Source organism: Pelobates fuscus, chromosome 7 (assembly GCF_036172605.1).
Source record: "Pelobates fuscus isolate aPelFus1 chromosome 7, aPelFus1.pri, whole genome shotgun sequence".
Classification (NCBI taxonomy): domain Eukaryota; kingdom Metazoa; phylum Chordata; class Amphibia; order Anura; family Pelobatidae; genus Pelobates; species Pelobates fuscus.
The window spans coordinates 48,754,525-48,776,579 of NC_086323.1; the positions used below are offsets into that span (position 1 = coordinate 48,754,525).

Consider the following 22,055-nt stretch of genomic DNA (forward strand, 5'->3'; position numbering starts at 1 on the left):
ACTACAGGACTTGTACAGGCCAGTGCTTTGAGCTGGCAGATGCCATCCAATGAGGCTCTACCAACTGGGTCTGGCATTCTGGTCTGCTGTCTGGTATCCTCCAAAACCAATATACTACACACCTGAACCAACGCATCCACAGTACAAGACCACATGCCTATAGATGCATTGATTTGGGAAGCAATAACGAGAGACCTGTCGCCGCTCCCTGATATTGAGATGTGTCAATATTCTGCTCCGGAATGTCTTGGTTTAATCGCCTAGTGTAAAGAATTGGTGACAAAATATTATTATATTTGAGCATATCTGAGGTGTCCAAAAGTAAACCGCATCTACTTGAATAGAAATCTTGACACGATTTGCTCAATTCTCCTGCCAAAGTGGGTACAACTTCTCCCTCCCCAAGGGACACCGTTGGTAACATGTAGTTTTATGGGCTCGGCTGACCCTTTTGGACAAATTCTAATCTGGGTAAATTTACTCTTAAAACCAGTTTAGAGCTATTGTCACCTTGCACTCTAGTACATGTTTTGAATCTGCTTTGACAGGTCATTCCGGAGTCTGGCATCAAGTCTTAAGGGTGGTTATATTAAACTAGTCTAGAGAAGGGCTGCTCAAAAGGTAGATCCCCAGATGTTTAAAAACTACAACTGTCATGCTTTGTCATTCTATAGCAGGCTAAAAGGGAGGCAAAGCATCATGGGAAGTGTAGTTCTATCAGGAGTGATAACTTCCAGTGTAATGCATCCAACCTACAATCTGACCTGGGAGTTCTATTCATGGAACAATCCTGTTACTGCACGATGCTTGCATATTGGCACACAGCTTGGATTTTATTTTGTGTAAACTCTGAATCTCCAAACATTACATTAAAATATAACTTTACTCTCAGAACATCATTTCACCAAAACATGAATTCCCTGCCCAGTGTTCTGTGCTGCAGAGGATTTAGAGGAATTAAAAAAAACAAAAAAAAACGTTTTTGGGGTGAGAGCCCCTAACCCCGGTGTGAGAGCAGTGGGTGCTGGTTAGTAATGACTTTCTATAATAGTCCCACTTTCTCCCTCAGCTTTCATTGTCTATGGAGGTCACGTGGTTTTAACACCAAGCCTGGTTGCACCAGCACAGAACGTTAGCCCCGCCCACATCGACCTGTGGATTTCCTCGTGATCTCTGATGCTCGCTTACTAGTTGCTTAAAAGGGCGTGGCTGTAAAAGGGGAGCTATAGAGAAAGGAGAGACGTTGCGGAACGTGTCCGATGTGACGTCAATCACTCGTTAAAGGAGACTTCCCTGGCGAACACGCCCCTAAGAGGCGTGGTTATAGAAAAGGCACGCGGGGCTTGCCTGTCGGTGGGCGTGGCTTTAGGTGGAAGGCGGTAAGCATGCAGATTGCTCGGGTCGCTGTGACGTCATCAGACTGCGGAAGGTTCCAGAGAGAGCTAGAGTGTCTGTCTCCCTGTGTCAGTCTGTCCGTGCTCTCCGCTACCCCCGGCCATGGACCCTGCCCTGCTAGAGGTAAGAGACGGGCCACGTGGGGGATCTCACTCCCTGCATGCTGCTGGGTGTAATGTGCTGCCAGTACCGGGGGTAACAGTCTGCAAGGGGTACTGCACATGATCTGCCCCCATTCAGTACTAAGGGGTAACAGACACCCCTTAGTACTGAATGGGGGGCAGTCTCTTACCCCTGGTACTGAATGGGGGGCAAACAGTCTGCCCCCCATTCAGTACTAAGGGGTAACAGTCTGCCCCCCATTCAGTACCAGGGGTAACAGACTGCCCCCCATTCAGTACTAAGGGGGTAATGGTCTGCCCCCCATTCAGTACTAAGGGGGTAACGGTCTGCCCCCCATTCAGTACTAAGGGGTAACAGTCTGCCCCCCATTCAGTACTAAGGGGTAACAGACTGCACCCCATTCAGTACTAAGGCGTAACAGACTGCCCCCCATTCAGTACTAAGGGGGTAACGGTCTGCCCCCCATTCAGTACTAAGGGGTAACAGACTGCCCCCCATTCAGTACTAACGCGTAACAGACTGCCCCCCATTCAGTACTAAGGCGTAACAGACTGCCCCCCATTCAGTACTAAGGCGTAACAGACTGCCCCCCATTCAGTACTAAGGCGTAACAGACTGCCCCCCATTCAGTACTAAGGCGTAACAGACTGCCCCCCATTCAGTACTAAGGCGTAACAGACTGCCCCCCATTCAGTACTAAGGCGTAACAGACTGCCCCCCATTCAGTACTAAGGCGTAACAGACTGCCCCCCATTCAGTACTAAGGCGTAACAGACTGCCCCCCATTCAGTACTAAGGCGTAACAGACTGCCCCCCATTCAGTACTAAGGCGTAACAGACTGCCCCCCATTCAGTACTAAGGGGTAACAGACTGCCCCCCATTCAGTACTAAGGCGTAACAGACTGCCCCCTATTCAGTACTAAGGGGTAACAGTCTGCCCCCCATTCAGTACTAAGGGGTAACAGTCTGCCCCCCATTCAGTACTAAGGGGTAACAGTCTGCCCCCCATTCAGTACTAAGGCGTAACAGTCTGCGCCCCATTCAGTACTAAGGCGTAACAGACTGCCCCCCATTCAGTACTAAGGCGTAACAGACTGCCCCCCATTCAGTACTAAGGCGTAACAGACTGCCCCCCATTCAGTACTAAGGCGTAACAGACTGCCCCCCATTCAGTACTAAGGCGTAACAGACTGCCCCCCATTCAGTACTAAGGCGTAACAGACTGCCCCCCATTCAGTACTAATGGGTAACAGACTGCCCCACCCCCATTCAGTACTAAGGGGTAACAGTCTGCCCCCCATTCAGTACTAAGGGGTAACAGTCTGCCCCCCATTCAGTACTAAGGGGTAACAGACTGCCCCCCATTCAGTACTAAGGGGTAACAGTCTGCCCCCCATTCAGTACTAAGGGGTAACAGTCTGCCCCCCATTCAGTACTAAGGGGTAACAGTCTGCCCCCCATTCAGTACTAAGGGGTAACAGTCTGCCCCCCATTCAGTACTAAGGCGTAACAGACTGCCCCCCATTCAGTACTAAGGCATAACAGACTGCCCCCCATTCAGTACTAAGGCGTAACAGACTGCCCCCCATTCAGTACTAAGGCGTAACAGACTGCCCCCCATTCAGTACTAAGGCGTAACAGTCTGCCCCCCATTCAGTACTAAGGGGTAACAGTCTGCCCCCCATTCAGTACTAAGGCGTAACAGTCTGCCCCCATTCCCGGGGGGGGGGGGGGGGGGGGGAACGACGACTCCATGTGGTCCTGCTGGTCGAGATACAAGGGATGGGAGATCAGCCAATTCCCCCGGCCCGGAGCCCTCATTAGGCCGCGACCGCTCTGCATCTCTTTTGACGGTCTGCATCCCGGGACACTCTAGCCGTCGTCTGCGACAGGTCTCTTTTTGGGTCAAGCTGCAAGTGGCAGGAGTCCAGGTAAGATGCTTGAGAGAGTAGATTGATAGGGAGCTCCTGCATGTTGCCACCGTCTGCCATGCCGGTCAGGCCCCGCCCCCCAGAAATTTCCCTCTTTTGACCTAACTTTCACAATCTGCTTTCTCATTACTATCGAATACAACATTACAAGCAAATTTGAATTAGAGTATATAAACCAAAACAGACAGTGTCTGGTGAAGACTTGGCGGCATAACTAGTCGGTAATAATAAATCTAGATGTCTGATTACACACTCACAAATCAAGCTTGCGTTTAATTTACAGGAAGCTTCACAACATTGTTACATCTTTTTCAGTTTTTTTAAAAATCCATGTGCAGGAATGTAGCGGTTTTGGGCTGTCTGCTTTTTTTCAACAAATAGATACAATTCACAATATTTCAATGGAAATGTGTGTACAGCGTTGGTCACAAAGGAAAACTTTGTCTTTCAGCTTCAGAACGATTTGGATGAGGTGAAACTGTTGCTGGAAAAGGCTACAAGAAAGAGAGTGCGAGATGTACTTTACGTGGAACAGCGCAAACTGGAGACTGAAATCACAAACAAACGACAACAACAAACTGCACAGTCTATGGACGTTCAAAAGCCATCGGCAGTTGTACCCCCTATGGTTGGCACATATACTGTGAAAATTAGTAGCTATGGTAAGTACTATATGGATCAGTGGATTGTAGCAGACACAACTCCTGATCAGGGGGATGCAGCAGGCCACTGGCTTCCATAACCATAAGCTATGTTGCTGTAATAGAAACTACAGTAGTAGAGCTATTAAAATGCACCTGGCATGCCCAAAAATACTTTAGCTCTTTTGAAAAAAAAAAATCATAAAACTTTATCTATACATTGTGCACACAGTTTTTTGGTAGCAAATGTATGGATTTGGAGAAAAATCTGTTTACATTTTTATTTATTTTTTTCTCCCAACTGTCAATCGTTTTATTTGAGATTGATTCTGTGCCAGGGAATTGATTGATAAAGTAGGACAAAATAGATCACCCACTGGTGGTCCTTTTGCTCTTTATGCATAACAACCACAACACATGTTCTGTGGATGCTATGGTAACTCGCTAGCCAGCACTACTAGCGCAGGCTAAGGAGTATAGGAAGAGAGAAACTGACATTACTCCGTTCAGACGTCTGCCTCACGGAGGAGGCTTGGCCTGCTTGGGGAAGTGTCCTCAAAGAGGGCAAATCAGGGCAATTAAAAGAGCAGGAGGAGTGAGGGTGAAGTGGAGGTAGGTGTTATAGAAATGTAACACTCACCTCTTTAATGAGATTGTGGCTGGGCAGCGGAGGCTGAAGTATGTGCTGACTGGCAGGTTTGCATTGTTTAATGGGAGATGCTTTACAGAGGTTGAAGTTTATAGAGACAGTGGCGGCATATACAGAGTTTGCATTTGGAACCAAATTCTGCAGCTCGTCTTTAGTAAAGGATTGGTAAGCCTTCCTTACCCCTTCATGACAGTTGACTTGCAAGGACTTTAATTATATAAAGTTCCTCTTGTTATTAAAAGGGTTAAAGCAGGACAGTCAGTTCAGAGGTTATATTGATGAAAATCTTTATGAAGCCTGTGTTATGTTGGATTATCATTTATATACAATGTTATAAAATGCACACCATAACAACCACTTAAGAAATATATAAATCCTTTAGTTAAACATAAAAGTGCTTGCATACATATAGCAAAAAAAAAACAAAGCAAAATAAAAAGTAAAGTAAACCATATAGTAATTACCCAACTTCAACAAGCCTAATACGACAGAAACATGAGCCATCAATACCCCCCAACATTTCGTCACCAACTGGCCTTTTTCAAGGGTGTTTACCTGTGAGTTATCACTCACCTGGTATTCAGCGCTGGCTGAAACTCCAAATCTTGCTTTCCACGCCTCTTCATGATGTCGGGGGAACAGTGCCAGGTCACAGCCTTCTCATTGAGAAGCCTGTGATTTGGCTGATTTGACTGCTCTGAGCATGTGTGCACGCTCGGGAAGGGAATGGTGAGGAGAAGGAAAAAAAAAAAAATTGGGGAGGGGAAGGCTCTTTCCCTTACAGACAGAGTGCTGACGACAGATGGAAAATATGCACAGAACTGACGTTCGACAGTCTGGAACAGAGTTCAGGGCTGCGTAAGTCACGTGTGGGGGGTGCAACTAGCCACCAGCGCACAATTATAAATAACTCTGTATGTGCAGTGTTTCAAATGGGGGCAAGATAGGAATGGTTGCTCTAAACAGAAAGCTTGTCTATTTAGTTTCTTTTTTTTAATTTATAAAATAAAGGGCAGTTTTTGTGCTCCATCAATAATGGCTAGTAATAGTGATTAGATAGAAAGCTATTTGTAGGGCAAGATATTGCTTCTTTGAATTATATAATGTTCTAAGCAAATGGAAAAATGTTAATGCTCAACTAATTATTTGTTTTAACGTCTTTTTGTATATATTTTTTTTTCTCCATAGGTTGGGATCAGTCGGACAAGTTTGTGAAAATTTACATTACCTTAAAGGGAGTTCAACATATTCCTGTTGATAATGTTCAAGTCCAGTTTACGGAAAGGTAGTGTTTGTATTCTTTGTGTTAAAAAAAAACAAAACAATTTTCTCAGCTTACATTGTCTCGCATTTGTGGCAGCATGACAGGTTTGCTGTAACAGCAGGTGTAGTTTTATCTAATCTACTTATCTGTTTTGCAGATCCTTTGAATTATTAGTAAAGAATCTAGATGGAAAGAATCACACAATGACTGTAAATAACTTACTGAATCCCATCTCTCCAGAGAGCAGTCTTAGAAAGGTGAGTGTTTCAGCTCTCATTGTCCTGTCAGTGTCTGCCTAACATTTACCTAATGTTCTTGGTCCTACTCCTTAGCATCTGCATATATTTCCTTAAATGAAGACTCCGAGCACCATAACATCTACAATGGTTTTATTGCCAGGAGTTCTCTGGTGCCCTCCCAAAGTAGGTAGCCAAACCATTTGGGAACGGTTTGACAACTTACCTGGTCACCACCATGCACCCATCGCAGCCAATAAGCGCAACCCGGCATGGCTAGGCTCAGTGTCAATAGTTTTAGCAGTGGAGGTGGTGGCAAGCACCTGGTAGGACCCAGGTAACTTGTAAAACTGTTCTCTAATGCAACTCCTATGACCACTAGTTATTGAAGTGCAGCTTTTATTGCAGTATCCAACAGGGTAGCTGTGTTTTATGAATTACTAAGACATAAGCCCAAACGTTGCTGGTGTGCTGGATACTGCGATTAAAGCTGCACTCTGCGAACTGTGCTGCTTCATCCATTATTTTATTTACCTAGTGTCATTAGACATACTTGTGGTAAATTCATGTGATTTGAAGAGGGTCTGCTAGATCTCTGAAGTAGTATGAAAGTGTTATAAAAATAATGAAATACCGTACTTCTTTTTGCTTGTCATGAACCTGATGGCTTTGTAGGAATGTGGCTTACAGAAAATATCGCCAATGTGAAAGTCCTGTCTATATGGACATAATTCTCATATCCAGTAAATACAGTTACACCAAGCAGCTGTGCTAGACGGTGCATGCTGAGTTTTTTTATGGGATAAATGTAATTTTGTTTTTGCAGTGGGAACCAGAAGTTGATCTGTGTAAACTAAATCTGTTATTGAGGGAGGGGGTCGATGGAATAGAATAATTTTACTAACAAAAATTCAATGTTTAGCCATGGGTGTTGTGTAATAGGATAGGAAACCATAATGTGCAATCCAAATTCTCAACTGGTAACTGTCCCCAATAACATGGATAGAGGTAATGTCCATTTTAAAGTAAATGAAACAAGGAAGAACTATGACAACTTTTTGTTTGGATAATTGTGTTGATTGCCAAATCCATTTCTCCAATTTATATGTTGTTACCAATGTAGATTAACTTTATTATGGTTAAGGGGGGGAGGGGGAGTGATATTGATAGGAAATGGAGCACTTATGCTCCTCATTTAGCTTGTGTAGACATCTGTCCTCAGATTTACATGTCTGGCCATCGCCATGTATACAAGCAATACACTGATGTAATTAATGCACAAGAGTCTTTTTGAAGTCATATCACAATAACTGGCACAGTCCATTCGTGATAGTAATCTGTATTTTGGACACCTTCTGCACAGTAGAAAAGAAACCATGATTTTTTTTTTTTTTAAAAAGGATTAACAAATGTCCTCTACACCCCAGTGCATTGAATGCAAATATCTCAAAATGTTTCAATGTGAGTGTTCTTGTGCATATACAGTATGAATGGCCAAATCAGACATAAGTGATTTTGACACATGTATTTCCCTGTGGCAGGTGAAGACAGACACAGTCCTAATTATGTGCAGTAAGAAAGCTGAAAAGAAGTGGGATTATTTGACTCAAGTCGAGAAACAGACAAAGGAGAAAGAGTGAGTAGTTCTGTTCTCTTGGATATGATGTTTATGCGTCTGACTGTAATTATGAACAGTGGAATATGATGTACAGACATACAATCACAGGCAAACACCTAAATAATAGAAATCGTTTTTGCTAGAGCTTTTAATGAAGTTCCAGTGGAACATTTGACCTTTTCCTCTTGCTCGATTTATTCAATGTGGTTGACAAAGAAAAACAGAATTGGTCTTTTCACAAATGTTGTTTTTTAATACATTGTGTGTTTTATGCAGATATATTGTCCATATAAAGTTACACCAGGTATCAGTACTACACATACAGTATAATTACTTGATCGTTTAAGCTTCATAAAAGTAATTTTGCCTCACCCGAGTTCCATTTTATAGACTGATTTTTTTATTTTTTTTTGTGTGTGACAATTCTCATGCATTAGAAAAGAAATGTTTTCAATTTTACATAGTAGTCGTTCAACATGCAAAGGAAAGCACATAAAATATGAAAATGGAGCAATATTATTCTGAACAGAAATTTGAATTGCATTTATGATTTCAAACTCTGATTTATATAAGCAAAAGCTCTGATTATAGGACTATATTGCCAAGCCTTTATTTAAACAATAACAAAATGGATAAGACACTGCGTTATTTTGTTGTCACAGCTAAACATGTTGTGGTTTGGTGTTCTAGCCCCAAACTATATAATTGGCACACTCATACACCTGAGCGTCATTTGCTCAGTTTAGTGGCATAACCCCCTCTTTGAGTATGGTGATTAAACTATCAAAATTGCAATTATTTTTCTTTTTAGTGTGACTTATTCCCTATATTATAAACAACAAAATCTACACCTAAAACAAATCAATAGTGTGATGGAAAGATACTTCTCTCTATGGATAGTGGTGACCGCCTTCTCCGGTATTATATCCCAGACTATATTCCTTAAAAAACTGTATGGCAGAAAATAAACACTATGGAGAATACAGTTGGTAATCTACAAACAAGATAAGAAAACAAAAAATAAACAATAGTGTAACACTGTATGACTAAAATATAAACACAAAATAAAGTGAAACTCACAAGATGAAGTGTAATAATTCGCATTAAGGTGCCTCCACCGGTATAGTGGACTCAGGTATTCATGATGCAAAAAAACTGCTATTTTATTATTAAAATAAATGTATAAAAACACTTAAAATGTAAAGGAATATAAAAACACATAAGTTGCTAGGAGTAATCAACATGTTTAGTCCCAAAGGAATTTCCTCAGGGACATTCAAAATATTTTTTGTATTTTCCTCAATACGATTTTTATACCTGGGAAAAGGAAGAAATACTGACGAGAATGGATTACCATCAGCTGCAACTGGTTTGGACCGTCCAATGGGAAGACACAGAAGCCATATTTAAAGGACTCGGGGAGGGGGATATATACACTGCTTGTTCTTTCTCTTTTGTGAATTATATTTTGTCATTTGTTGTATTTATTTTATTTTTCTAATATCTGTTGCAATATTTTGGAGGTCCTTGAGGAAGTCCCTTTGGGATGAAACATGTAGGATTACACCTAGCAACTTGTGTTTTTATATTCCCTTACATTTTAAGTATTTTTATACATTTATTTGAATAATAAAATAGCAGTTTTTTTCCATCATGAATACCTGAGTCCAGATTGTTATAGTTTCAACGCTACAGAAAAAGGAAGGCGTTTTAGATCAGCCCCCAATATAACGGACAGAGGCACCTTAAGGCAAATTATTACACTTCATCTTGTGAGTGGTACTTTATTTTGCGCTTATAGTTTAGTCATGCAGTGTTACACTATTTTGTTTTCAGATCTTGTTTGTAGATTTGCAGCTGTATTCTCCATAGTGTGCGTTTTCTGCCATACTCTCTATATTGTATTCTGTTCTAATTGTTTGTATTTACAAGAGTCTGTGTACCTGTTGGTTGCGGTTTAGTTTTCTATGCTTTTGATTGCTACTTTGTACTAAATATCATAATTGACCATCAGATGTCATCCCTGACGTTCATTTTCTCTTCCATAGCAAACCATCACTGGACACAAAGGACGAGGATCCTAGTGCGGGACTAATGAATGTCTTGAAGAAATTGTATGATGATGGAGATGATGAAATGAAGAGAACACTGAATAAAGCCTGGACAGAGTCAAGGGAGAAACAAGCTAAAGGAGACATGGAGTTTTAAACAGTCTGTCCAGAAGCCTTATGCCAATCTGACGGGCAGGGGTAGCCCTTGCTGTAAAACCTGTGGAATTGATCTTGACAGTCTGTTTACAATCCAGCTATTTCCTTGGCATGGACACTGTGCTCTCTTTGCATCTCAATATTGCTGTGGAACCCTGGAGAATGTATTTATATTGGCATAAAAAAAAAAAAACCTTCCTAGCCTTTAAATTTTCAAAACTGCAACCATGTGTCAATTTTTGTTAAATAGCCATAAATGTTTTCTGACATTTTGTTTACATATTAAATAATCTAACCTCAACTGCTTACACAGTTTCAGTAATGCTATTTATTTTTTGTTTTGGAATGAAAATTCTGCAATCCATATATTCTTGTATGCATTTTCTAGTCCATGACTTGAGCATTAAGTAAATTCTTACTGTAAGGACCCATCATGGCAATACCAGCCCAATTAGCTTTGAACAGGGGTAGGCAACCTTTGGCACTCCAGATTTTATGGATTACATCTCACATAATGCTGGCAAAGCACAACATCTGGAGTACCGTAGGTTGCCTACCTGGCCTAGAACATGCCAAAATAGGATCAGGAATAATACAATCTGCAACAATACTGACCCCCTGGGAATGAGAGCACACTCCTTCATTGAGCAGTCTGATTTCCATACTACGTATGAGCAGGTATCCCAATTAATCAGTGTTCATTACAAGGTCTGAAAATACCTGTGCTTTGTAACAGCAGGAAAAAAGAAAAATCTAGAAACATTTGTAACAGACATTTAAAGGGACACTATAGGCACCCAGACCACGTCAGCTAATTTAAGTGGTCTGGGTGCTGTGTCCCTTTTGCACCTAGTGCTGTAACGTTAAACATTGCAGCTCTAAGCCTGCCCTCAGTGGCTGCCCACCAGACAGCAACTGGGGGCGCTTCCTGAATTGAAACTGACGTTTGGTCAGTTATCCGACGCTGGACGTCCTTGTGCTCTGCGTGAGGACCTCCAGCGTCATTTGTTCCCCATAGGAAAGAATTGACTGCTTTCCAATGGGGAAATCCTAATGCGAGCATGGTCATAGTTGCACGTGCGCATTAGGCCACCGGCGGGGGAGGAGCATGGGCAGAGCCTGATCCAGCACCGAGTGACATCAGCGCTGGATTCAGGTTTGTGACAGAAGGGATTTTAACCCCTTGAGCCCTGCGGGAGGGCACCTTAGAAACGTATAGTGCCAGGAAAACTGCTTTGTTTTCCTGTCACTATAAGATCCCTTTAAAAAGTGTCCATTGTGGTGTTTTTGTAAATATATTCAAAACAATATTTTGTCTATTATTCAGGTATGTACATTTTTCCCCAACTTATCTTCTGGGTTCAGTCTTTCATAACAAGAACAATCTCCTAATCCTGTATTGGTGGATCTGAACAAGTACTAATTACCAAATGTCCAAACCTGCTTTGAAACACCCATAATTATGAGCTATGTAGCATAGCCGAGCATTCGCAGAGATCTCGGTCTTAGAAATACAGACTATTTCCGGCAACTCCTTTGGCACCAGTGCCAGTCGGAAAAATTTCAAGAGCCCTGTCTCATTTCAGACTGCAGCCATTTGTAAACGACTCATCTGGCAGCCTACTCATCAGAACTAGTCTATGGAGAAATATCCTAGTGTATCAGTTCAGGCCTGGGGAACATTGATACTACAGAACACAGGCCCATGCAGATATACAAACAGGTGTTCATGTATAAATAGGTTACATATAACACAAGTCCTGCTATTCATTGGGACGTGAAAATTCACTCCTGATGTGCGGCTCTTTCAGCGTTGTAGTGGCAAGTAACATCAGTACGGTCTTGGTAGTAGCATGGGACTTGACATGTTTAGCCCTTATGTTTCACTACTGTAAACACACAAACCAGAAATAGAAAAAACAATTAAACTGGTGTAACTTAATTAGCACATTTTTATTTATAAGAACCACAAAATCCTGAGGTTCTGCAAGACTGGAATTTCCGTTTAAGATTAAACTTTGAATAATGCTCCGAATCATGACACTTATTGCGATATGAAGTCTCTGTTTCAATTCTACCACATGGCCCTTTGAATGCCAGACATCTGGTTGTGATCAGCTAAATGGCGAAATACAATTCTGCTCAGTCTCCAACGTTTCTTCACGCCACGTGGACGAGATGTCAGAACACAACGGTTTCGGATCCGCACTGGACAACTATCTCTGGGTAATGCAGCAATTTCTTTGTCTGCAACTTCCTATATGCATAAAAAAGAGAAGGTGAAATTATAACCCATTACACATTCTACACTATGCTAAGTTATGTTTTATGCCATCTCCCCTTGGTTATTAGAGGTCACGCCGACATTAAAAAAAATCTAATAAAACACTGACAATTCAGGTAAATTTAATGTATGGGAATTGAACTCAGATGGCAAACTTAAACCATACTGAGGCATTGCATCCAGTCTTTCTCTGATTTCCCCAGTTTATTGATATATACGTCTTTTGTATATATAGTCTTGGGCCAAAGGCTCGCTACATTAATATACATCTATATTAATGAAAAGTACTAATACGCAATCTGACTTATGGTTTCTTACGGTTTATTCTTAGTTACTGATACATAATAAAACAACAAAGGATGTTACAGGATAATGGACGTTCAACAGCAGATGGTAATTGCTGCACTCCTGAAGGGAGAGTTACATCGTCGTACAGGAGCCTAGAGAGAGACCTCGTGTCCCTTTAAGTTACTATATAGATGTGCCCATACTGACCTCAGACTATAACTCTAGCCATATAAGGCCAAGACCCCCAACCCCATCCCACATTCCAGACTTCTTATTCAAGAAAACCCTGTGACTTATTGATACCATCTGTTACTTATGTCAATCCATGCATCCATAAATAAATCAATAGAAACATAGAATATGCAATATTCTACAAGCTGCTTTTTTGCAAATTAACTGATAATTTGGAGCACTATTTGCCTGCAGTTTTTATTTTCCATTTACAGGCTCAATCCCCACCTGGCGGGGCCTTTACAGCAACTGGGCAGCAAGGGCTTTAAATATTTACTATTTTGCACTTCGGACTTTTTACTAGTCTAAAGTGAAAAATCAAGACATTGAATATGTTGAAAAATGTCCAGATTTTTTCAGCTGGATGGCTTTGTCTCATTTGGTATGGGACCCATTCAGATTATAGTGAACAACCCTTTTACTACAGTGCACAGTGGTTATGGTGACAAGAGCCCCCTGACACTATATCAGTGTAAGGAGTCAAACATTTTCCATTGTTTAGATACTACGCTCAATCCTTCGGGTCCCATGATTTTGTGATACCACTAAAGGAGAATATTCCACTATTCTTCAGTGATCATTTACTGGGAACATTGATACTGTAAATCTGTATTCCTAATGATATAGTGTCCCTGTCCCATTCTTTAGTAGTGCCCCCTCTACTAAATAAATGTTTTAATCAATCTTTTTGTTTCTAGTGCTGAGACTCCCTCGACACTGCTCACCTCTCCGCCTCCTGCAATATCATAGAGGAGGCATGACCTCCTCTGGTGATGGTCCAATCCATGCTCCTCAGAGTATTGGGGACCTGAGGTGCATGCACTGTGAGTGCTACACGCTCATCCAAAGCTTCTCATAGGAAAGCATTGAAGCCAAAGCTTTTGTATGAGCTTCAATGTCAGGTGACCAAGGTTTACTCTGCCACTGCAGCAGACATGCCTCTAGTGGCTGTTAGTATGACAGAATGGCAATGTTTTACCTTGAAGGGTTAAAATGACAGGTCCACTGCACCCAGACCACTTAATTGAGATGAAGTGGTTTTGATGACATTAGTGACCCTTTAAAAGCTAAAGCAGAAACATGTTTCACAGATGGTACGCAAACCACAAGCAATGTATGTAACAGAGTGCTTAAATACTTGTTTTGTATTAAATCAAATAAGAGACAAAAAAAAAAGCTACACGCAAGGGAAAATTTCTTTTTAATATATACATACAAAACACCTAATTTTTAATACAATAGAGCTATTAATAGTGAGTGCTTGGAAGGCAAAACAGACTTCATCAGCACAGATGATAACCATTATCCAAAATAAGTAAAGAAAGAAAGAACATCTGTGCTCGTCTGAGCGCTTCATATGTACTTTTATCATCTAATTTATGGTACATTTTACAGGTAGGTAGTGGATGTTTAAAGGTTTTCATTTCAGAGGTTTTTTTATGTCACATATGAACAAAACATTCAGTAAGGTATACATCTCCAAATTGAGTGTATCATTAACTATATGTAAACTAAAACATATAAAAGGGAGCCTTTGCACTAAAACTGCACCAAACATGTATTCCTGACCCTATAGTGTTAAAACCCACCATCTAGCCCCCCCCCCCCCCCTATCGTGAGGGTTTATGCTAAAGAGTGGATTGAAATTTCAATTGCAACAATTAAACACACAAAAATAACCTGTTCAGAGAATTGGCCTACTTTTAGTAACATGGTCATCACTTAAGCACAATTCACTCTTCACATAATAAAGTCTCACAAGTATAGCGAATGCGTCAAGAATTAAATTATTTAATTAAAAAAGGCTAGGCAGCACTTAATTATTTTTTAAAACCAAGCACTTTTAATCAAATCACACTCCCTTTCTCCTCCTGTCAGGATGTTGCAGGGCAAAGAGAGCCTCAAACTGCATGTGTGTAAATCTTTCAGGCATGTCCAATGACTTTGCCAGCATTCCTAGGGATGGGACACTGATTGGTTACATCAGTGTCCCACTTAGAGTGTATGTGAAAAGTATAAGAAAGAAGACATGGGTAAATATGGGAAAAAAAAAATTTTTACCTTTTTTTTTTCCAGTCTGAAGAGTGAGACAACTGTCTCAAACAAAACTAAAGCCTTTAAATGTGACAGTTTTCTCAAAGTGAAGCATGCCCCATTAGAACATCAAAATATATTTTAAAACATACCCGTAGTTCTTTAGGAAGAATTATGTTTTTCCGCAAAGCATTGATCCTTAATCTTTCATCTGCATATTCATAAGCCATTTTCCTTCTCTTTACATCCCGGAACATACGCCAGTCTGCATAGTAGCTTCGTACTTGATTTGAACATGAAGATGTGGGCCACGATATCAGCTTCAAATATATAAAAGAAAAACAGGCAGACAACTGTCAAAATGTATGTTTGTGACTCTTAAATGGCCTCTCTAAGCACTAAAACCACTACAACAGCTCAGGATAATGTTACTGTTGACACATGTCCTTGGTTTTCTGTCAAACTGTTTATCAATTTGAGAAAACCTAGAGCTCTCCCTTATAAGTCATTCCATTCAACCTTGGACAGCAGTCATTGTCTGATGGGGCTGTGTTTTGTGTAATAATTGCTCACCCAGATGCTGGTGTATAGTACTGCTTTCAAGTTTAGCTAGAAGAATAGTAGCCTATATCTGTCTACTTTTTTTTTGGGGGGGGGGGGGGGGGGAGATTTCCTGCAGCTAAAAAATAAATAAATCACGTGTTTCTCTATAGCACTCTTTGTATTATGCCATCTCTCTCAGCCTATCTATACAAATACATTGAAGCAGCAACAAAATATCGAATTATTTCTCAAGTTGATAAACTGCACTCTCTAATCACACCAAATAATCTACACTCACACCCTGTCCTCAGCAACCACATCCACCACACTGCCTCCCTCCAACCTCCGAAATAAAATGCACATTTAGACAAGGCGTCTGCATCCATACACACAAACACTGTTTTGAAGTCAGATTTGCCTATTAAATTTGATTTTAACACAGATAGATGTCATTGTATTTCACCATCTCTTCCTGTATCCTACTGTTACAATGTAGCTTTCACTTTGACTTTGACTCTCACCGTAGGGACACAAGTCTTTACACTGATCGTTATAACTCGCATATGTACTATGAAAGTGCACCTACTACAGAATACAGTGTAATATTGTTCTTCCTCAAGGTCCCCTGTCTGTACCCTGAGCCAAGCAGCTTCCCCTGCTATTCACAATGCAGAACGTTTTCTACCGTGAAACCCTTCGCATTGATTGTATTTAGCGATAGAAAAACGTCCCCATCTCTCCCTTGATCTTCCCAGTACCCCTCACTCACCTGCCGTGCTGCCCGCAGCACACACCCCAGCATGGACGCCGCCATCTTGCTTGTAGTACTGATTCAAGTCCACACAACTTTATTGCTCTTTGCTGACAACCAACAGAAAATATTGGAATTCTATGTAAAAAAAAGGGGGCTAATAATGTTGTATTGCTTATATCATTAGCATTGTGTGAAAATTTTAATGTAAATTGTAAATTTAACCCCTTAAAGACACTGTGTGACATGTCATGAATCCCTTTTATTCCAGAAGTTTGGTCCTTAAGGGGTTAAATGTAATACATAGCTCACCTCATTTTGCCTCATTTTGCACACACCATAATGTGACTTTAAAAAAAATAAAAATAATTATTGTAGTTTATTCGGGACATACTAAAAGGAATGACAGGTTGGAATGCCCATAGACTTTAACCTGCCTTTCACTGCCCATAGACAATAATGGAAGTGAAAGGAATGCCCATAGAGAATAATGGAAACAAAATATTTCATTTAGTGACAAAACTATTAGACATATGAAATACATATTTTACTGGCATACTCTCCAAGTTCAGTCAATGGAGAAACAAAAGGTGGAATAGCACTAAATTGAGGGTAAGGAAGGCAGCACACCTAAACGGGCAAGTCTCTCCTAAAATCCCCAAAGAACAAACAAAAATACAGAGCAATAGGGTGCGCCAGGGGGTTAGGGATCAAGGTGTTACTCAATAAGACAAATGATAAACAGATAATACGCGGTCAGTAAGATGATATAAAATCACATATACGTAGAAAAAGACAAGCAAAAAGTCCAGGATGAGATATAAAAGTGTGAGAAAGTCTATAAAAGGTAAATATGTCTTCCAGATAATCGAAGTCCAGGGATATAAAAGAGAAACAAGAGTACCAATAGTGCAATATGTATAAAATATAAAAAAAACTCCAATAAAAGGAAATCCAAAATGACCTGCTCACATGCGGTAGAGCTAAAACCAGCTCTGGTGTGAAGCCCTTGCAGTGAATTTATTCCCCAACTTCAGGGATATGGTGGAAGGTATTAGCCAGTACGTTTCTTGTCGGCAGGTAATATGTGGAAATAAAAGGGGTGCAAGACTAGTGCTCTCTGTATAAAATGTATAAAACCAGGAGTAAGAATAAATGAATAATACTCACATTTATCTGAGCAGATAACCCGCTCAGTATAATCAGCGTTGGTGGTATAATCCCCACCAAGGATACTTTGTGAGTTCCTCACTTGTGTCTTGTCAACTCTCTGCACTCCAGTGCTCAGTCACAAGTCAGCCAGCTGCTTCCAGCCCTCAAATGAGAAATAAAATGGAGACTTTTGTCTCCTTATAGGTTTCTATTATATTGTTTCTGTAAACTTTGGCCTCACATTTCTTATTATCCCACCAATGTAGGGGTCTCCTAGGGGACTCAATCTTCACATGGTTAAGCATTATTATATCCCCCTACTTAATTCTCTCTACCCATATGGGTTTAATCATAAGCACACAGCATTTTTATCCAGTACCATAACATTTTTCTCAAGCTATACTGTGTTCATCTTTTCTTTTTGCTTTTGTTATAAAAATGTGCTGAATTATCTCTATACCTATTCTGACATGACATGTCAATCCATTGCTATTTACCTAATGCATACTGCGATACTTGTGTTATCATCAAGCACAACAAAAATAAAGAATAAAAAAATAAAAGACCTGCCTCCTGTAGCAGACTTCTTTCCCTTGTGTTCGGTTGTTCGTACCCCCTTGTTCGTCTCCTGAATGGCTGGTGTTTGGTCCCGCTTTAATACCTCAGCGAAAACTGGCCTGCCCTGGCTGTTAACCACAAATTAACAACTTGACACATTAGCTCGAGTGCTTTCTCTGGGTGGCCGCCATTTTATCTCCCGAACACAGACAGCGGTACATGGTCGTTGAACGCATGGAACTATTTTAGGCCAAGCAAGTCCGCAAACCCGAGCGGAGTTCGTACTGCTGCCCATTCAACATCCTGTACACCTAGATGAACGATGTTCAGGAGATATCTACCAACTGGGAGAAGCATTCGCTCCCTAAAAGCCAGGGGGAGCGTTTGTCGGTGTACCCCCGAAATCCAACCAGCCGTCCTGCCTAATTCTCTGGAACTGTTTTGGGCTATCGCCTCGTGGCCTATCCTTTGGAACTTTACTCGAATAGCTATTCCGTTCTACCAAACCAATCTGGTCGCTTTTTGGATATGTTGGGCGCTCAGATCAGATCAGATCAGCTATTCGGGGATATTATTTTTGTGGGGCTCCGGCACTAATTTCATGTATTTTTGGGGTATTGTAGAAATATTGTAAATGGTTTCTGTATCTGAGTGATAATTGAGTTATCCTAATTTGAGCTCAATTATCTCTCAGACACATAGGCTCCTGGGAAGAAACACCTGCATTTTTGCTGTGTAGACCCTATGTTAGGGACCAGTGCATAAAAGCCGTGTGTGGCAGAATAAAGTTCAGTTGTACTTCCAGAACTGTCATCCAGTTACTAGGGAGGAGGTTGGCTATTCCCTTGGCAGTATCCCGTTCCTGAGTTTCAATATTGATGATCCAGCGGAGGAAAGTCACGGTCAGGACTAGGGCTCCGCTACACCTCCCAACCACCATTGCTGCCTTGTATGACAAGAAGGCATGGGAGGCTCTCTGCCGCCGGGCCCTGCCCCTCACAAGTTCCGGCTATCAATGCATTGGTGCTGCACTCTGGAATCACTGGCCCAATAGGGAATGTCATCTCCCCCTCCCTTGCCAGAGGTAAGAGGCAGTTAAGGGGGAGGCCTAGAATAGATAAAGCTTAAAAAAAAGAAAATAAAACAAACTGCTACCCTCTCACACCACACAGATCACAGCCCTTATGCCACCCCACAAAGATGTGAACGCACACCTATCCCTTACACACACTGAATCCACTGTACAGACATCAATTGCATAACTAGGAATTGCAGCAGAGGCGTAACTAGAAACCACGGGGCCCCAGTGCGAAAAAAGTCCATACCCCCCCATACATCTACCTCCTACCCCACACGTCCCGCCCCCCTCCACAAATGCAAACAGATACACATGCAGACACATTCAGACACACATACACATACACACAGAGACCGATACATACAGACACATAAAGAGACACACTCATATACACACACTCAGACATACACACACACTCACAGACACACACACACACACACACACTCACAGACACACACACATACACTTACAGACACATACACTTACAGAAATACAGAAATACACACTTACAGACACACACACATACACACACACACTCAGACACACACACACACACACACACACTCACAGACACATACACATTCAGACACACACATACATATACAGACACACACATACATTTATAGACACATACACATTCAGACATACACATACACTTACAGACACACACAAATTATTAATATTAAATGTCCACCCAGCCTCCTTACCTGGAGAGCTGGCGTGGATCTGTCCCTGGGGTCCAGTGGGGCTTCAGTGCGGTGGGCGGCAGAGTTCCTATTCCAGGTATTCCTATTCGTCATATTCCAGCTTCCAGCATAAGCACACAGCTCACGAGGGAGCAGAGCAGAGAGAACACAGCACCCACGCCACCTCTGACAGGAACTCTGCCGCTCGCCTGGGGGGTCCATTAGGTCGCCAGCGGGCCACCTCTTGGGCCTCCCTATGACAGGGTGAACACGGAGGGGGCGGCATCTAGGCGGCCTACGGTTGCAGGGGTCGTGGCTGCAACAGGGCCCCCTGCAGTGAGGGGCCCGGTCGTAGCTGCGACCCCTGCGACCATGGTAGGTAGAATCACAAGGCCCCGGTGAATCAGGGCCGTTACGCTCTCACTGATGCACATACACTGACATCTCAGTGATACATATATATATATATATATATATATATATCTCAGTGATACATATATATATCTCAGTGATACATACACACTCACTGACAGACATACAGTAATTGGCACATATACTACTTAACCAACACACACATTCACAGACACACACTCTCAGATACACATACACTGACATACATACACTCACTGACATACACACAGTCACTGACAGTCACATGTCCCTTGCCGCTGCCTCTATCTCTTCCCCCAGATGCATTATATTTTGACAGAGTAGGTATCTGGCGTCCAGCTAAGCAGCTACCTACTCTTCTGGATATGGGGAACATAGAGGGTTCGGTCGCAATAGCGACCTCAGCAATCCCTGTAGTTCTGCCACTGAGCAGGGGTCAACAAGGCAGCCTGGGCACTGCATCCACATGGTAAATCTACCACTGCATCCCCACACACAAACATACACACACACACACACACACATGTTATGGTACTTTTTCAGTAAACCAAAATGTTTAAGTGTCTATCTGTTCCTGTCCAAATTAAAGAGAATTGAATTGCGTATATACGCTGAAGTAATTCAGTCTGACACACGGAGTTCAGGTTAAAATAACTTCGAGGAAATTTATTGGCAAGTGCAGAATCAGCGGGCGCGCAGGCCCTTTTAAGAGACATTTTCGTCATCATTGATTATCAAGATATCAGTGAATAAACATCATTAATTGGATTAATTGTTAAGTGTCTGGGTTAGTGTCCACCTATCAATATAATTAATTGGATCAAAAGCTAAGTGGTTAGTTCCGTGTCCACCCACCAAGAGGTGGTACTTTTCCGGACACGGGTGGGGGACAAGGGGTCTTGAGCGTCATTTTACTCGGTCGGTGATGTCAAATCTCGTGGTTAGGTGCAAGGTCTCTTATGAATAGAACATTTCATTACCACTGTGTTCTCATGGCCTTTAAATTATATTATGTTGCGAGTTAGGGGAAATTCAACAGTTCCTGGGTTAGTCATATCCTTATGGAGAATACTGTCCTTGTCTATTGTATTAGATGTGCTGAGAAATACTGTCATGTAATGTAGTTTTAAAATGAACAAGTCAGGTTAGGAGGACAAAATGGAGGATTGTCACAGTATAAGGTTAAAATGGAGTTAGTGCAATAATTGAATACAAGTACAATAAGGTTTTTTAATAATTCTACATCAGTCCCCCCTATGAAATGTTAGATTCTAAGAGATAAAACTTTATTAAGTTAGTACCAGGAAGACGTGTTAACCCAAAGGCACAGAAACCCTGTGGCCGCTAGCTAGGTGTTAATGCAAAGTGCAAGGCTGTCCCTAGTTCTGACCCTGATAGGCTAACTCATCCGTCAGTATGGCTCTCGAACACTTCACACCCATGGGTATCCCATGGCAGCTAATCCACCACTTCTCCAACACGGGGTCTTTACCATTCACTGACAGATGCTGTCCCTAAGTTAGTCCCTTCCTAGAATTCCTGCACTTTATCATCAAAAGGGATGGATTGCAGCGGCAAACAGGGTGAGTTGAGATCCTGGAAATCTTGGTCATAAACATCAAGTAGTGTGAAAGTGGGTGCCGCTTGGTCAATAGTCTTCGTGAGAGCTTTCCTTAGGCAGGGGAAGACACAACAAAAGAGAAGAGCAAAGATAAAAAAAGAAATTAGTATTGCCATACCAATATACATTAAAGCCTTTTTCCAACCTGTCATCCAACTAAACCATCTGTCCCAGGGATCTTTTATCCCAGAATTCCTTTTTAATTCTTCTGAGAGGTCATTTAATTTTGCTATGGCTAATGTAACTTTACCATTAGGACCTGTGTTTTCTGGGATGTAGGTACAACATGTCATGGTGTCGGGCAAAATTTTACATACCCCTCCTTTTTCGGCTAGGATCATATCCAGGGCTATTCTATTTTGGAAGGCCATTTG

The 22,055-nt window shown here is 41.6% G+C and overlaps 2 protein-coding genes across 2 annotated transcripts; one reads left to right on the plus strand and one right to left on the minus strand.

Moving 5' to 3' along the window:
• Window positions 1-1,393: 1,393 nt before the first annotated feature.
• On the plus strand, window positions 1,394-10,371 carry CACYBP (calcyclin binding protein). The gene is made up of 6 exons (XM_063427274.1): window positions 1,394-1,518; window positions 3,902-4,112; window positions 5,929-6,025; window positions 6,162-6,261; window positions 7,782-7,876; window positions 9,907-10,371. Exons 1-6 carry the CDS (start codon window positions 1,498-1,500, stop codon window positions 10,064-10,066), a joined length of 684 nt encoding a protein of 227 aa, XP_063283344.1. The 5' UTR covers window positions 1,394-1,497; the 3' UTR covers window positions 10,067-10,371.
• Window positions 10,372-11,706: 1,335 nt separating this feature from the next.
• MRPS14 (mitochondrial ribosomal protein S14) lies at window positions 11,707-16,272 on the minus strand. Its single transcript, XM_063427275.1, has 3 exons — window positions 16,215-16,272; window positions 15,055-15,222; window positions 11,707-12,322 (listed from the first exon to the last, which is right to left on the minus strand). Exons 1-3 carry the CDS (start codon window positions 16,257-16,259, stop codon window positions 12,140-12,142), a joined length of 396 nt encoding a protein of 131 aa, XP_063283345.1. The 5' UTR covers window positions 16,260-16,272; the 3' UTR covers window positions 11,707-12,139.
• Window positions 16,273-22,055: the final 5,783 nt, after the last annotated feature.

Excerpts from the sequence above, each read along its gene's own strand:
- MRPS14 (XM_063427275.1), bottom strand. The coding sequence starts at position 16,259 with ATGGCGGCGTCCATGCTGGGGTGTGTGCTGCGGGCAGCACGGCAG. Across the intron at positions 15,223-16,214 it reads TGCTGCGGGCAGCACGGCAG|CTGATATCGTGGCCCACATC; the intron begins GTGAGTGAGGGG and ends ATATATTTGAAG. Across the intron at positions 12,323-15,054 it reads TTCTTCCTAAAGAACTACGG|GAAGTTGCAGACAAAGAAAT; the intron begins GTATGTTTTAAA and ends TTATGCATATAG.
- CACYBP (XM_063427274.1), top strand. The coding sequence starts at position 1,498 with ATGGACCCTGCCCTGCTAGAG. Across the intron at positions 6,026-6,161 it reads CAAGTCCAGTTTACGGAAAG|ATCCTTTGAATTATTAGTAA; the intron begins GTAGTGTTTGTA and ends TCTGTTTTGCAG. Across the intron at positions 6,262-7,781 it reads CAGAGAGCAGTCTTAGAAAG|GTGAAGACAGACACAGTCCT; the intron begins GTGAGTGTTTCA and ends TCCCTGTGGCAG.